Here is a 15,779-nt window from a genome sequence, read left to right as displayed (position 1 = left end):
TACTTGTGAAGTCTTGGACAAGCTAGTTTAATTTAAATACTATCCTATGAAAAACAGATGCTTATTTTAGAATTGATTTATTTGTATTAAGAAATATTTCCCTCTTTTGTTTCAAAGTTAAATTCACTTTTCCAATCCATGTGGTAGATCTCAGCTGTTCTCTTCCCACCTGGAGCCCATGGAGTCCAAGAAGTCCTGTTTATATAGGCAAAGCAGGACAGAGATCAACAGTTCACAGCAAAAAGTGTAATCACTGAGTGCAGTCAACCTGTTTCCCCCTTTGATTTTTCTAATATGAGCATCAGGAAACTCTCTTTTTCTAAATATATGTGTACACCATTAGTATTATTTGACTGATGCATTCCTGAGGTTGAGCAATTTGTTAAGAATAGTGCTCTAGGAGTTTCTTATTGGTGCTGTATATTTGGCCCTTGAGATTTTAAAGTGTCTCTGATCATGGCAAATGTTTTCAAGATGTTGTTCTGCTCTATGTGCACTGCATGACTGCTACAGTACAGGCAAAGTATTTTTTTCCACACGAAACCTGTTATAAGCATGGGCTTTCCTTGATAAGACATGTACATTTTTACAGGCTTTGCCCTTCACCCCCCCACACCCCCCAAATCTATTTCATTGGAAGGATTAAACAGAACAGCAGTCCTTTTCTCAAGCTGCTTAGTTCTTTCATAGCAAATAAGGAGAGACTTGAGTGTGAATATAGACTTTTGTAATGCATATAAAGGGCCAGATTGTGGCTATTAAGCCATAGCCTGCACTGGAGGGGGTGAAGAAGGTCTCATTGCAATGGAAGCTCCTGAAGGAAATCTTGCTGACTCAGCCAGAATCCTCTGAGGAACTTCCTGGGAACAAATATTGGCTGTCCAGAAAAGCCACTTTGCAGTGGGTGCAGCAGTTGTCATCCATCCCCTGTCCTGTTAAGGTGTCTTTGTGGAGCAGAGCAGGCCTATGGCCACGTTTATTTTACCAGCTCTGTTCTCAGCACAGTGTGTTAGGAATACAAACAGAAAAAGCTGCCCGGCTGGAAGAGGGGAAGTTCCTCGCATCTTTACTCTCTCTCATCTGTGTATCTTGAGTATTGCCACAGGCAGTGCAGCTCAGCCTGGCAGAACCAACTGTTAGGGTCCCCTGCATACACCCTGCAACTTTCCCTGGAAACTGTCATTTTATACCGAGCAATTCCAAGAAGAAGGGCAGAATGAGCTGCTCACCAAGTTTAGCAGGAAATGATGGAGCCATCAGGAAAGGGTAGTAAGGGAGAAGAGAGAAATCCCACTTGTCTGGGAAAGTTCCTGTCCTGTGCAGAGCTAAGCAGGCAGGTCCTGCTCCGCCCCCACTTCCCCCACCTGTGTGGGCTTGCCTGGAAATTCCTCCCCACCATCATCATCCACTCACCGGCTCCAGCCTGCAGCATGGTTGTCGCTTCGCTTGCACATCCTTGCGTACATCTGTGTAAGTGTGGGCACAGTTGAGCTGAAATCCAAAGCTTGATCTATTGTCTTCTTTAAACAGTTGTGATTTTGTGTTTTTATATTTGTACAGAGTGGGAATGATTTTCTTTCAGGCTAAGAATACTGTAAGTATCAAAGCAGTGCAGTACAGAGGCTTTCATTCATTGTGAGGTTTTGAACATGGTGATAAGTTTTCCTTTTTCTGCAAACGTTTTCAGAAGTTTTTCTTCACGCCTACAAACCAAAATACATCAGCAACTCTGCATAACAGTGAGTTGTAAATAACTGATTCATAGTCATCACACGTTCACAGATTTTATAGTGTAAAAGAGTGAACACGTTCTGATGTAGTGATTTCTCTTTTCAGTTTGACGCAGGTGATCCGAAAGTTTGCAAAGCAGCTGGATGAGTGGCTGAAAGTAGCTCTCCACGATTTACCAGAAAACCTACGAAATATCAAATTTGAATGTATGTATTGCCCAATCTCTCTCCTATTAACCTGGGATGTATATAGTGTTTATTGATTACAAATTAATTGGAAGTGAGACTAGTGTTCTTTTAGGAATTAAAACCTGTCAGCATTATAAATCTTGCATTCACTTACAATCTCCACTTGTTCATGAAAACCAATTTCATTTAGTGAAATGAGGCACTGCTCAAAATGAGAAGAATTGTTTTTCCATTCTTGTGGATTCTGATAAGAAATTAATTTTGTTGATAGTAAGCAAACATTAGGGATGATATTAGGCAAAGGAAATTATTAAACAAACCTTTAGGCTAGCACAATTTGAATACAGCTTGAGGCCCTTGCTCAAAAAAGTGCCAGAGTTAAAAATGAAGGAGATCAAATTACCCTGTCACCACAGGAAAGGGCACTAGTCCTTTTCAGACGTGCTTTGTAGATGCCTGCAGTGCACATCACCTATTGATAAAGCCTGCTTTATTTCACGGCTCTCAATTCTTTGCCTTTCATGAGCACTAAATTCCACACCACAAAGTTAAAGGGGAAAAAAAAAAAAACTAATTTAGGAGAAGGATTAACTATTTTGATCAGCATGGAAAATTAGGTGTATATTTTACTGAGAACAGTCAGGATGTAAGTTGGAACAACTAATTTTAGGGTTTTTTTGCATTGTTTACTAATTTATTTTAAAAGTTACACAAAGTCAGAACTGAGAATATGCTTTATCACATCTTTGTCAGTTCAAAATATCGAGAATCTGAAACAGCAAAATCTTTTCCAATCTTACAGGGAGAGAGAAAGAGGTGGACAATACACTTTCTGGTCATTCTCAATCTGTACTCTTTAACTGCCTCTATGTACAGTACAGAGGGAAAACCTACTCTGTGGCCATGTCTAAGGCCGGTTTGGATAGATCTGCAAGTCTTTGGTGATTTTAGTATAAGGAAAAACTTGAGTGTATCCTACCTTTTACAGGAGCCTTTGTTGCTTCTGCAATTGTTTCCTCCTCATCAGAATTTGTGATAGTGTACGCAGTCAGTGGAGGTACTGACAGGAGTAACTGCAAGCCTTGGTCATGTTTGCAGTTTCCAAGTCACAGATTCAGAAAAAGATGCCCAATACAACATTTTAAAAGTTCATTTTCCAAGTATAGGAAATACCTTAATACAAGGTCCGTATCGCTTGGAAAGAGCTAAAACAGGAGCAGAGGACTGGCAAGTACCTCCTGGGCCATCTTATCCCATAGCATATTAGTAGATCATGTAACCACTTTCAGAAACTTTGATCAAATTCTACCTGAAACTGTATCAGATTTGAGCTCCTACTAGTCCAGTCAAAAGACTCCTCCAAAGTTTGTTTGCATTAAGATTTAGCAACCTTTTCTGATTTCCACACATAATGTAGCTATCATTATTTTATGCCCACTTGTTCTTGCACCAACATTTTTCTTTCTATTAAATAGTTCTTTCTGGTCTTCAGTTCCTTTGTATATCAAGAGAAAATTTGCTATGCTGAACAAGCAAAGCTCTTCCATTGTCCTCTACCTTTCTCTTGTCATCTCATTATTCAGAGCATCTATAAATCATTGCTTGTAATATGCCTCTGTAAAAGTGATTCAGCATTCAGATTTAAGGTTTTAGGTCAAGGTTTAAACAAAGTTAAAGCTGGGCTATTTGAATGCACTTTATGTAGCCACAATTGTATACAGGGAACTGGATATATTTTTTTGGTTCTTGTTTTAATTTAGTATTTTCAGAAGTAACTTTCTTTAGCACAGTATGTAAATATGTATCTCTTCTTTGCTGCAGTGTCCAGAAGATTCTCACAAATACTCCGGCGACAGACATCACTAAATCATCTCTGCCAAGTAAATATTTCAGTTACCCAAGTTTGCTGAATGCCATTTTTACTGACTTTTCAAATAATTCTATGAATTGGCAGGCTGAACTTTTCTCAGAGAGGAAAAGATCTTGTTAGCAGTTTGCCTCCAATATTTATTGTGACTATCTTTATAAAATCAAAAAGTAATCAGCAAAAAATGCTTTTCTAGATAACTGGCAACCCCTGATCATTACGTTCAGCAGGGTACTTTTATGAAACAAATAATAATTTGATTTGAAGAGATCGTTCATTTCCAGGAAATAAGTGAGAGATATTCCATTGATTTCAGAGCAGTTTGTATTAGGCCTATTGCAAAGCAAGAAAAATTTCTATATGCCTGACAATAAATTCTAAGTCTAATTGTATATTATAAATCAAATGCAAATTAGTAAAAAATAAAACAGTTGAACCACTGGGGTTTTAAATAGAAATATTCTTGCAACCATAGGAAGTGAATATAAAACCTACTCTGAAGTGTTTGTTTTTCACCAGTTAGTTTAGATAACAATAACTTATCAAAAAGTCATGAGGTCAAATTCTGTGTAGTATAAAAAAGGGGAGAATGCATTGAATTCATTAACATTTCAGCCATGTATTGGAGCAGACAGTTTGTTTTCCCTGTCACACTGAAAGCTCTGCTTTTGGAAGGTATATCCAACACCCCAGGTTAACCCTGTGAGTGGTGAAGCCCACAGGAAGAAGCTCTGGGGGAAAAAAACCTCACTCCTGCAAGGATTTCTTTGTAGATCTCTTCCTCCATTATTTTAGTGGTGGAGGCAGAGATACCAGTGCTACCTTTCCCCAAACATGGTGGATCATCACTGAACTTTGGAGGTCCATAGGGCTTCAGAGGAAATCAAGATGCAGAGACCACAACCTTCTGCATCAGACCTGGGATCAGTTTACTTACATGAAGGTCTCTTCAAATGCATCGTTTCCTTGGTGAAGCTGATAAACTTAGTGTGGGTTATCATCTCTGCTTAACTTACAGAGCTCTGGTGTATGTTATATGACCATGACCTTCTGTCACTTCCCTTCCTCTCAGCCCATCCTCCCCATTATCAACAGCAGACCACTGTCTCAACCAGCCAAGAAGCAGATCTGATGTGGAGGCAAATGAGCTTTAACTTTTTCATGTGGCTGAGGGAAGAATGAGAATCTTCATAGTTTGGGAGAGGAGAGGGTGCAAACCTGAGTGGGGTTTATTTGGTTTTGGCTTGATTTTTCTGGTTGCTTTTTGGTTTTGAAATGAAGATGGCCATGAAAACCAACAGAGAGCTGTTAGAGATTGAGGAGTCTAGCAACTGCACCACCAGATTAGAGTTGCTCATCAGGGTTTGTGGTGGATGCAGTCGAAATACTTGCAGTTGATTAAAGTAGGCAAAATGACTTGGGAGTTCTCTGTGGTTAGAGGGCCCTGTAATGTCCATAAGACATCAAGCTGGTGGGTGGGGGTCCAGGAGGAGTATCAACTTAGTGAGCCTAGCTAAGGAAGCGTAAAAGGGGATAAAGCCTATTTTTTAACCTAATAAACCATGAACTAATGAATAGATTGGATTGGATTACAGGCATCAAGAACGGTGATCCACAGTGCAGACATCACATTTCAAATGCTGGAGGACTGGAGGAATGTGGATCTGAATAGCATTACCAAACAAACCCTCTATACTATGGAGGACTCACGGGAGGAACACAGAAAGCTCATCATACAATGTAAGAGCAGAACCCTCAGATAAAGCCAGGTGAACTTGGTTTCCTGCTGGAAACAAAGTTCAGTGAAAATAACACTGGTTTTGCAGCCATTGGTTTGTTTGAAGGCTTAAGATAAATCTAGAGGCATTTATCAAAATGCAAGGCAAAACCCAGTCAAGGTCTTATGTTTTGAGGCATAGATCTGGGCACTCTTCTATTATCAAGTTTGTTTCTAGTATCCAGAATAGCTCATGGCACAAAACTTGCACCCAAATTCAAAAGGACTTTTTTTCCATGAACTTGAGCAAATGAAATCTATGAGTTAACCACTGAATGTGATAAAGTCCAATCTCTCCCACTGTAGAATTGTAGGAGAGTTGTCTTTTGAATGGTTTTGACACTGAAGTGCCTGTGTATTTGAGCCCGTTGTAAACTTCTATTTGTAAAAATCTCCATTTTAGACAGTGTTTTCATAAACAAGATCATTGATGGGGTAAGCTTTCACCCTGAACTTTTATGAGTAACTAGAAGTCCCATATCGAGCAAGCTCATTGGCTAATTTAGATTCTGCCCAGTATAGTGAAGGGCATGAACTGAAAAGTTACTTGGGGGATGTTGGCAAATTGGTTTTAGAGTCAAAGATCTTTTGCAAATATAAAATTTAACTTGCATTGTCCAGCAAGTGTGCATGGTTGTAAGCTTAGGTGTAACCTTATGCACACTGAGTTTGTCCCTCTGAGGCACCAGAGGTGACCAGCTTTGTTTTTAGCATCATTTATAACCTCACTTCCCTGTGAACCCACTTGTTGTATTGCCATTTCTTTCTTGAGGAGGACCAGTCATCTTTTATCCAGAACCAGCCTTAATGGGGAGCAACCTGGGCAACCACTTGTGGGAGCCCTGCAAGGGTAGGTTTGCTAGTGGGGTAACTCTTTCAGTGAGTGGCTGGGAAGAGGAGGGGTGACAGCTTCACTTGTACACTGGACCCTGCAATGTTGACTTTGGCACTCATCCCACTGTGTTAACACTAGAATTCTTCTCCCCAGTTTAGGGATGGGCATTGCATTCTCTGTTAGCTCTGTTTTCCAGCAAGAGGTGCTTGGTACTCTTTCCTCTCCTTCTTAACCCTTGATTCATTCCCTGACATGGCCGTCTTCCCTTATGAGGAGATAGAAACTTGACGTGGGAGCAGGGAAGGTAGCATACAGCGAGACTGGAATCCAGAAGCTGGGTGCATCCTTATGTAATCTGTTATGTTTTCAATATCTACCCAACATGCTCCTGCTGGCCAAAAAAGAGAGTTCTCAACGTTGTAATCCCTAGTAGCAGCAACAGTTTTGGTTCTCATTCAGAAAATCCTTACTGTTTAGGAAAGCCTTTTGTATATGTGCTAACTATTTAAATACAAGCTTAAGTGTAATAAAATCACATGGAATTTTCCTGAATGCTAATGGATTTGAACACATGTTTTTCCACATTTTAGGCCCATATAGTCCAAGAAGCAATTGCTCAGAAATGGTAACCTAATATGAATGTTCATCATGAGATGGGATTCCACTGAGATGTGCAGATATGTATAGAGATTACTCTAGAACTTAGATTTTATTTTTTTCCCCCCATCTTTGATGTTTATTCTACTTGGCCAAAGATCTTTTCAAAGATTACACTCTGTGTGACTCATATGACATGGAGTTAAGGCCTGCTTTCACATTCTTAGTTATTGTAACTGGAAAAAAAAAAGTTTATAAGCCTATAAGCAAGCTTAGAGACAAAGAGAGAAAAATCACTAGGTATAACAGAACCTCTTTCCTGCTCTGCTATGGTAGCTACCTCTGACGTGGTTTCTTCTTTATTCCCTCTTTCTCAGATCCTGTTGAGGTATTTTTAACAGTCACTAAAGGCTAAACAGTTACTTTTCTCAAATAGGTTGTTGTACACCGTTTCATTACTCCAGCAGCAAAGCAGACAACTTATTTGTTTTTGCACTCTTGCTCCCTTCTTTGCACTGCATATGAATTACTTCATGTGTTGTATCAGGCAGTTTTTGTCCAGCCAAATACTCAGGTAAGGAGACAACATTTAGATTTCTCTGTGATAGTGTTCTGAATAAAGGGAGGTTGCCCATTCAATAAAACAATGAAACAAGATAAGGGTGGCCCAAACATCATTATTTCCTTTCTTCCCAAAGTAATGTTTCTGACCATCCAGCCTTTGCAAGTCTAAGGTAAACAAAGTTATAGTCAGGTACGAAGCAAATGCATTCCTGTTCATCTTGTTGATCCAACTTAAGAGACCAGGGAGCTTGTTCTTTGCATTATTGTTGAATAGTCTCTCTGGCTCACTTGTCTAGCTATCATCTCTAAGCTTTGCCTCCTCCACCTCCCTCACCATCTTTCCTATTGTAGGAAATCCCTTCCTCCTGTTATTTATAATTAAGCATAAATGGAAATGCATAGCACATTGAGATCATCCTGTAACACAGTAGGTAGGAAGTATCTTTCATCTTGACTTACCAGGCTTTTTATTTTAGCTGAGTTGAAGAATAGTTTCTTAAGGTGTCAAAGCACATGACTCTTTGTCTTCCAGCCATTCATTCTCATAAATAAACTAGAGACTTGCAGTTTTAAGAGCTGCAGTTGAATGACTTGATTGTTTTTACTTTCTGTATTAAAATATGAATATCTGTACTTGGGAGAGGTTAAAAAGTATACAGGTTGCTTTTTTAAACTCTTCTCGATAAATTAAGTATAGCATTTGTGCATTGGTAGCAATTTGTTTTGAAGAAGTAGAAGTTTATGGAAATTCTTTGTGTGTGTGTCTGGCATTGCAAATAATAGATGATTTGCAGCAGTTAAATCATGTTTTTGCAACTAAAGCATTATACAGATGAGAGCCCTATCAACAATACTCATCCACTTGGTGCTTAGAAGATTCTTTATGCATTTCTAAATCAATTTCATGCATGACCTTTTTTCATCACCAGGGTCAAGGCCTAGCTTCGCACTCTTCATAGAGAACACCATAAATGTTTCACTTCCGGGCACACCAGACAGCTGAAGCTTAAAACAAAAGATTAATTTTAAATAATAGGTCCTGATTTGCTCACATTAAAATACCACTTCCAGTGACTCCATCACTTTCAGTAGAAACAAGATAAGAGACCAAGCAAACTTACTGGGTCAGCATCAAGAAAGATATTTGTCATAGCTAAGCAATTTATTATAAAAAACAAGCAAACTTGTGATGTTATTGACAGCTTTTTGTGATTTGTTTCTCTTTTGTTCAAAATGGACTCCAAGTACTGAGGTGGGCTATTTTTATTTTGTCTGCCAGTGTATCAGGAGTTTGATCACCTTCTGGAGGAGCAGTCCCCCATTGAGTCATACATCGAGTGGCTGGATTCCATGGTGGACAGATGTGTTGTAAAGGTTGGTAAGCAGAAGTAAAGACCTGACTCACTGATGTGCATTATGAGCTCTATTCAGGTCATAGATTTTTAGCAAAAATAGACAAACAGACACACACCAAACAAAACAAAACAAAAAAACCAAACCAAACAAAAAGCACCAGGCATTTAGTAATAAACAGGAGTAAAGCAGCAGTGGACAAAATCTCACCAATTTTCATGGAGAACTGCTCACATTCAGGATTCTGCTTTATTCTGCTCTTGTCTGTTCTATCCCAAAAGATGATTTTCAAGAATGGAACAGGGCTAAGGTTTCCAATCAAATCAATATTTCAGGGATATGGAGAGATGAGTTCAGAGTCATCCTAATGACATAGTGCAAATAAAAGCGGAATCTAGTCTGGCCTTTTAAGATTTTAATGAAAAGGTTATTTAGGCTATCTAATTCATTTACATACATACAGATGTAAAGATGAAAGTCTACATTACCATTCAGTCAAGGACACATTTATGTTGCCTTTTGAGCTGATTTGAGATACCAAGGACTTGTATTTTATTTTCATTTAAGTGCATACAGAAACCTACTAACAAATCTTGAAAAAAAAATTTCAAAAGTGATCAGGCATCACCATAATTTTACATAGAATATGAAACTATATGACTGACTATTTTAACTTCTGTCACTAACTATACTTTGTATTAGGATGTTCTATTAGAATTTCAACTCTTCATTACAGTTGTTAGAGCTAAGAAGTAAAAAACAAAACAAAAAAACCAAAACACCTGCCTCTCTGTTGCAAAAGATCCATACAGAAAACAGCAGGTACTTCCCCAGATTACTTGAAATACTTTGATTTTTTGGGGGAACTTTTCTTTTAGTCAGTGGAATGCAATTTGAAATTCAGACCATAACTGTTAATTTTCATGAAGAACTTGACATGAATTTTATTAACTGATTGGATGAACCTAATTCTTTAACTCACATATGGCTATAGTAAATACATTTTTGAAAAGTTGATGCCCAAAGTGTGCTTTCTGGAAAGTATTTTTCCTAATAAAATGACTATGTGAATTCACAAAAATAAAAACTTGAAGGAACAAAAAAATTCATATTCAACTGTAAACTGTAATTGAAATATTAATATAAATTTTCATTGTAGAGCAAGCATTCTTGATTATAAATTGATTCCTTGACTAGGAAGCAAGAATGAACATGTAAGTAATTAGGTTAAGATGAAGGTCAGAGAAATTTTTTGGCAGTCCTTTCATCATTTATAAAGGAGATTCAGTCTTGGTGTTAAATAGTACTTTATGATTGCCTCTTTCTGAAGGTTGTATATGGGTACAATGTGGTTTTCTGTGTAAGGTTGGTTTTTTGTTTTTGGTTTTGTTTTTTTTTAATTTTTAGTGTGTATTTTAATGTGAAGACAATGGTAAGTAGTTTTTCAGTATAAAAAAAGAAGACAGATATGTGCATCATTCAGCTGTATCAGGCAGTCAAAATAAAAGTTTCTCCATGACAGATATATCTGTGTTCTTGCAGGTAGCTGCCAAGAGACAAGGCTCTTTGAAGAAAGTAGCTCAGCAGTTTCTCCTGATGTGGTCCTGTTTTGGCACTCGAGTGATTCGGGACATGACTTTGCACAGTGCACCCAGTTTTGGTACTTTGATTTTGTTGTAATAATTGCATGCCACAGTCAAAAAAAAAATCTGTAGCCTGGCTTGTAATGTACAGTTTAAGTGAAAACATAACCAGTTTTCACATGTCAGTAGCCCCAACTCTTTTTTTAATAGAGCCCTGGACATTTGGAAATAATGCTCAGACAGATGTCTGTCTTCAAGATCTATTCAGGAGAGATGGAAACATTACTACTTCCTTCTGTTTGTTGTTAGCCAGTAGCTGGAGTTATCAGTCACAGGTCAGCTGGAAGAGAGGATTACAGGAGCATTCCCTAATGCACTTCAGTGCAAAGTGAGCCGGTTACCCAAACCACTCTGACCACGTGTTATGCTAAGGGAGATGACTTTGCGCTGAAGTGGATGAAAAGGTCTCCAGTGAACCACTTTGCCAGCTCTGCTTTTAAAGGACATAGCATTTGAAACTAGTCTTTGCAAAATGAGCGTGTTCCCGTACCCTGGAACCATCCATTCTCTTAGAAATCAGTCAGGGTGGAAAAATAGACTGTTACTTTTTAAATGAAAAAGCATATTGCTTTTCTACACAGTTTCAAAAGGGGCTTTGTCTTGAATCCTGGGATACAAACAGTTCAGATTAAAATAAGTTAAAAGGAGGAATGATTGAAAATGGACTGCTGTGTCATGAGTGTGAACATTCACAGTCACTCGGGACCAGATTTTGCATGAGGGATGGTTTTTATAAATGCACATTTTTCTGAATATGTTAGTAGAAGATTAATAATGAATGAATTTATGAAGGCACTGCATTGAACAACTGTAAGTTTTCTGCCAGCCGAGCTTTGATGTCCTTTATGCTGTTAGAACCATCTAATAGCATAAATTCAGATACCAATCAGAGATAGGCACAATATGGTCTGTATTTATATTCTAATCTGAAAATACTTTCGTTGGTTTCCCATTGTAAAGAGTTTTCCAAAGAGGTATTAGTGAGTCACCACTAGACATCAGGATAGTGAGCATCCCCAAGATGATCACAATTTCCATCTGCTAGCTTGTTTTCAGGACCAGTATCCTGGTCACATCTATTTTCCACCTCCTCTAGGACTCGTTTTGAGTCAGTGACTTGAATCATTGCAGCTTTTCTTTTGTTGTGGGCATAAAAGTAGCTGATACTGCTTAACAGTATACTTTCCCCCAGTGTTCAAAAATCCGTTTGCATGAGTGTTGAATAAATGCTGAATTTTGTTTTCTAGCACTTTGGGTTGCTATACTTCTCTCTGCAGGCATAATCCCAACCTGTGAAACACACCAGTACTCAACAAATGAAAAAACATCCTGCATTAGTGCAGTGTTGAGGTTATGCTGTCACAAGTCATGAAATGCTGACATTAAACTGCCCCTACGGATACGTTATTGCTACTGAATTTCATATTACGACAGTATTTTTATTCCTGTTCAGGATATGTTTGTAACCTAATCAAGCCTTCTCTGTTTCAGAGCATCAATCACAAAAACATCTTTAATCAAAAGGGGATTCCCCAAACAGATATTAGACCACCAGTTGTCTGGACTGTCTGTACAGGGATCCTCAGCTGTGATTTCTTACTTATTAATAGAAACATTTATGAACTTGCCATGTAGCGAGTAAATAAGAAGACTGAGAATTATTTGTTGGTTCGAGTTTGGGACCCACTACAATATAATATGTCATATCTACCAAAATAACTTACCTGTTGTCTCTGTTATAAATTTGGCTCTTGAATGTCTCATTTTTGAGAACTTTAACTGCTCAGCTAAGTTTGCAGGATTTGGGGTTTTTTTTTTGTCTTTTTAGTTCACTGAGTATATTTGTGTATACAAATGCATGATTCTCCTTCTTCAATGGACACACACCTTTGAAAATGAATTTGATACATTTATATGTAACCACAGTCAGGGAAAGAATATGCTGGTCATAGCTGATGTGTTTTTCATGGGTATGTGGTGGTATAATTAGAACTCCATCAACAACTGCTTTTCAATTTGGTAGCAAAGCAAGAGTTAAAAGAAAAATCATTATCGTGCTCAGTGTGACACTGAGATAGTTTGGGATTTTCATCAAATTCAGAAATCTTTATTTTTAATAAAGTAAAATCAAAGAGAATCCTTTTGCACCTGCCACATTTCGGTGCTTAGACCACAGTTGCCTGCCTCAACAGTCTTGAAGCAGTGTTAATCACTGCCAGAACAAGACCTCTAACCAAAGGGCTAAAGGAGTTGTCCTGCAGGAAGGTTTTCTCATCTTTTCTGTTGAAACTATTTCACTTTGTACAAACCACATAACCGTTTGTTGAGCTGCAGTGGTCTGCAGCCTGCTAGGTGGGTTCTCTCCTGGGAGGTGATGTGACAAGTGTTGGTTCAGTCCCTATTCTACCCCTTATTTATACAGGGTGGAGTTTTCCCTGCTCAGGTGCAACTCCAGTGGAGGCAGGAGATCTGAGCCTTCAGGTTCTCAAAGGGGAGAATGATACAAAAAACATTCTCATCCTATCAGGCAGAAGCCTGGGCTATCCCTTGTTTCCCCCCAAATGTTATTTAGCCATGGACACAGATTTATGGTAATTTGTATTAATGATGCTACTCTTTCACTGCAAGGCCATTTGACGCATTGCTCATTAATTAAGAGTTGAGCGAGTTCCAAAAGAATAACCCCTGAATGTAAACAGCTCAGAGCTAGATGGCAGAAACTCTTCTGCACTTAATTTTGCACAGTTCCTTCTAGCTTTTCAGAATAATGTATATATTTAAGTGAGTTCTGTGGAGAGAAACAAAGACTGATTTACTATTCTAAATATTTACATCTATATAGCTTTGTTCTTGACTTAGATAAAACATTTTGCATTTTTACTGCATTGGAAACAGCTTCAGTGGATGGATTTTTAATTATTTTTTCCACCTCAAGCAATATGTATACTCAGATGCTCACAGTGTAATTTATTTTTAAAGTAAAATAATGTGTTAATGATGGAATCTTTACTATATACAGGATGGTATATTTTTATCTTGGAAATATATGACACAGAAATCTGATTGGAGGAAGCTGGAATACCTGCCACTGGACTGGCTAGCACAGAGATTTGATTCTGCAAAGCTTTTAAGCATGGTGGCATGGGCAGGTTGAAACAATCCCTGGCAGAAAAAAGCTCCTCTCCCTCTCCCTTTTCCTCTCTGCCTGCCTTCTTCCCTCCCTCCCTCCTTCCTGTCTATGCATATCAAAGGCACAGTTGGTGGCAGTGTTTGGGTAATGCATCCAGTCTATAAAGTAACTAATTAGTAATAGAAGCTCCACGATATTCTGCAGATCTGGAAATCTCACTGTTGTTTTGCTACTTACACATCATGGCTGTATCTGTTAATAGCTGCTGATACTTACTGTACATTAGCTGGGTAATCATTGCCATGATTTCTGTTAACTCCTGAAAATTGGAGCCAAATGCTATTTCTTATTGTAACTACAGTCTCTTGAATGCCTTCTTACCTCTTCCTAAAGAAGTGTAAAGTTTACCAGCCACAGTTGGATGCGTTTCAGTACTTAAAGATATACTTGAAAACCAAATAGTTTCATGTGAAAAACAGTAGCTTGCAAACACAGAATAAATTATTGTACTTTGTGCTGAATAGCTATTCACTGTGTAGCTGAAATGCGTGCCCTGATATTGGTTTCACTCTATAGCTTACATTTCATTTGACTCATTTAAAAATGTAAAAATATTGCATTCATTCAGTACCAACAACTTGTTTGTCTAGTGTCTTTCACGCAAATTCTGGGCTCAAAAACTCTATACAGAGTTTAAAAATACACAGTGGGAGAAATAATAGGAGAGGAAGAGAGAAATTCAAAAGGCTGACAAGGGCACTGGAGTGTTTTTAAATGCTGCATTCAGTATTGCCAACCCCAAGCCTTCAAAATAAAACATTAGACCCCCAAAAACAAAGACATTTTTTAAAAATAGCAAATCTTGGGGTTTTGTTGTTTGCTTGCTAGCATTTTAGTGTTTAGGGTTTGCACTTCCAAATATTTTTATGAAACTACAAGCAACTTTCCTTAATTTTTTTTTTTTTTCATTAAAGTCGAATAAGGAGTTTGATGGGGAACACTAAATACCCTGAGTTTTATACCACCACATGAAGTTTGCCAGTATTTAGGCCCGTTTTTCTTACTTGGAAATACTTATCAGTAGTAATTGCACAAAAGTCCATGGAAACTTTCCACTAAAAAACTGCAGTCAGAAGAAGAGTGAGCATTTTGTGGAGGTTCTTGGTAATCTAGTTTTCCACTGGGGAAATCCTAGGTCAGTAACAAGGTGATCAGCCAGGTTTGCTGTCTTTATTGTACTGCTAAATTGAATAGAACTTTATTTAAGACTTTGAGCCCAAAAGATTTCTAAAAACAGATTCTCTGCAGTAGTTAAGATCTCTGTTATTTACCCTTGCAAGGCTGGGCAAGCTTGTTACCATTTTGATTTGCATGGATACTTGAAACAAATGAAAAACTGAGTGCTTCAGGTTCACCGACAGCCAGATTTCCTCCCCATAGCAAAGGTGTTGCAATCATGTATGTCCTTTTTCTGTGCTGCCTTGCCCAAGAACACAAAGGCGTATGTTCACCTCCCAGTGTGTGTGCTCAGCTTGTATCAGTGACGACAGAAGCCATGCAGGCGTGGAGTGAGAGAATGAAACACAAAGACCATCCAGGTCACAAAGAAAAAGAATGTGCTCAGAGCTGCTTTGAAAGCTGAATTGCCAGCTAGAATTGTATAAGGATATAGGGTCTTTCAAACCTCTTCTTCTGCCCTTCAACAGTATGTTTGAGTAGAGAAGTTGGAGTAGGGGTAGTTATGCTTTGTTGTCATAAAAGCTAGTATCCTAAAATAGACCTAACTTTCCTGTGAAGAAACCAATCATTATGAAATTTGATTGAATTTGAAACTTGTTGCATTTTTTTCCCAGGGAAATGTTTTTTCCTCAAAATGTAGTAATGGAATTTTGAAAGGAATACATCAAGATGAGGCAGTTTTTTTGTCTGGCAGTAGTTGATCTCTGTTTCCCTCTCAGCTGGTGATCTTTCTCTGGCTTAAGCCAGCTGCTGGACTGGCTATTATTTTAACCTGACTGCATTTGCAGTTGCCAGAGTTATTTAATGACTTATATGAACATGCGATAATATTCCATGCAAGTCTAAATAAACATA

General features: G+C 38.2%; 1 protein-coding gene across 2 annotated transcripts in view; it reads left to right on the top strand.

Annotated features, from left to right (window-relative positions):
• Positions 1-15,779, top strand: part of RFX4 (regulatory factor X4) — a 98,144-nt gene that overhangs the window by 54,733 nt on the left and 27,632 nt on the right. For both annotated transcript variants that reach the window (XM_075050821.1, XM_075050820.1), the window contains 5 exons: positions 1,837-1,937; positions 3,741-3,799; positions 5,382-5,526; positions 8,839-8,933; positions 10,455-10,572. In XM_075050821.1, the coding sequence (XP_074906922.1) occupies positions 1,837-1,937; positions 3,741-3,799; positions 5,382-5,526; positions 8,839-8,933; positions 10,455-10,572 (518 nt within the window). The remainder of the gene's footprint in view (positions 1-1,836; positions 1,938-3,740; positions 3,800-5,381; positions 5,527-8,838; positions 8,934-10,454; positions 10,573-15,779) is intronic.

This window comes from Buteo buteo, chromosome 19, assembly GCF_964188355.1.
Source record: "Buteo buteo chromosome 19, bButBut1.hap1.1, whole genome shotgun sequence".
NCBI classification, from domain to species: domain Eukaryota; kingdom Metazoa; phylum Chordata; class Aves; order Accipitriformes; family Accipitridae; genus Buteo; species Buteo buteo.
Note: the sequence above shows the minus strand (reverse complement) of the source record. Positions and strands in the feature narration are given on the sequence as shown.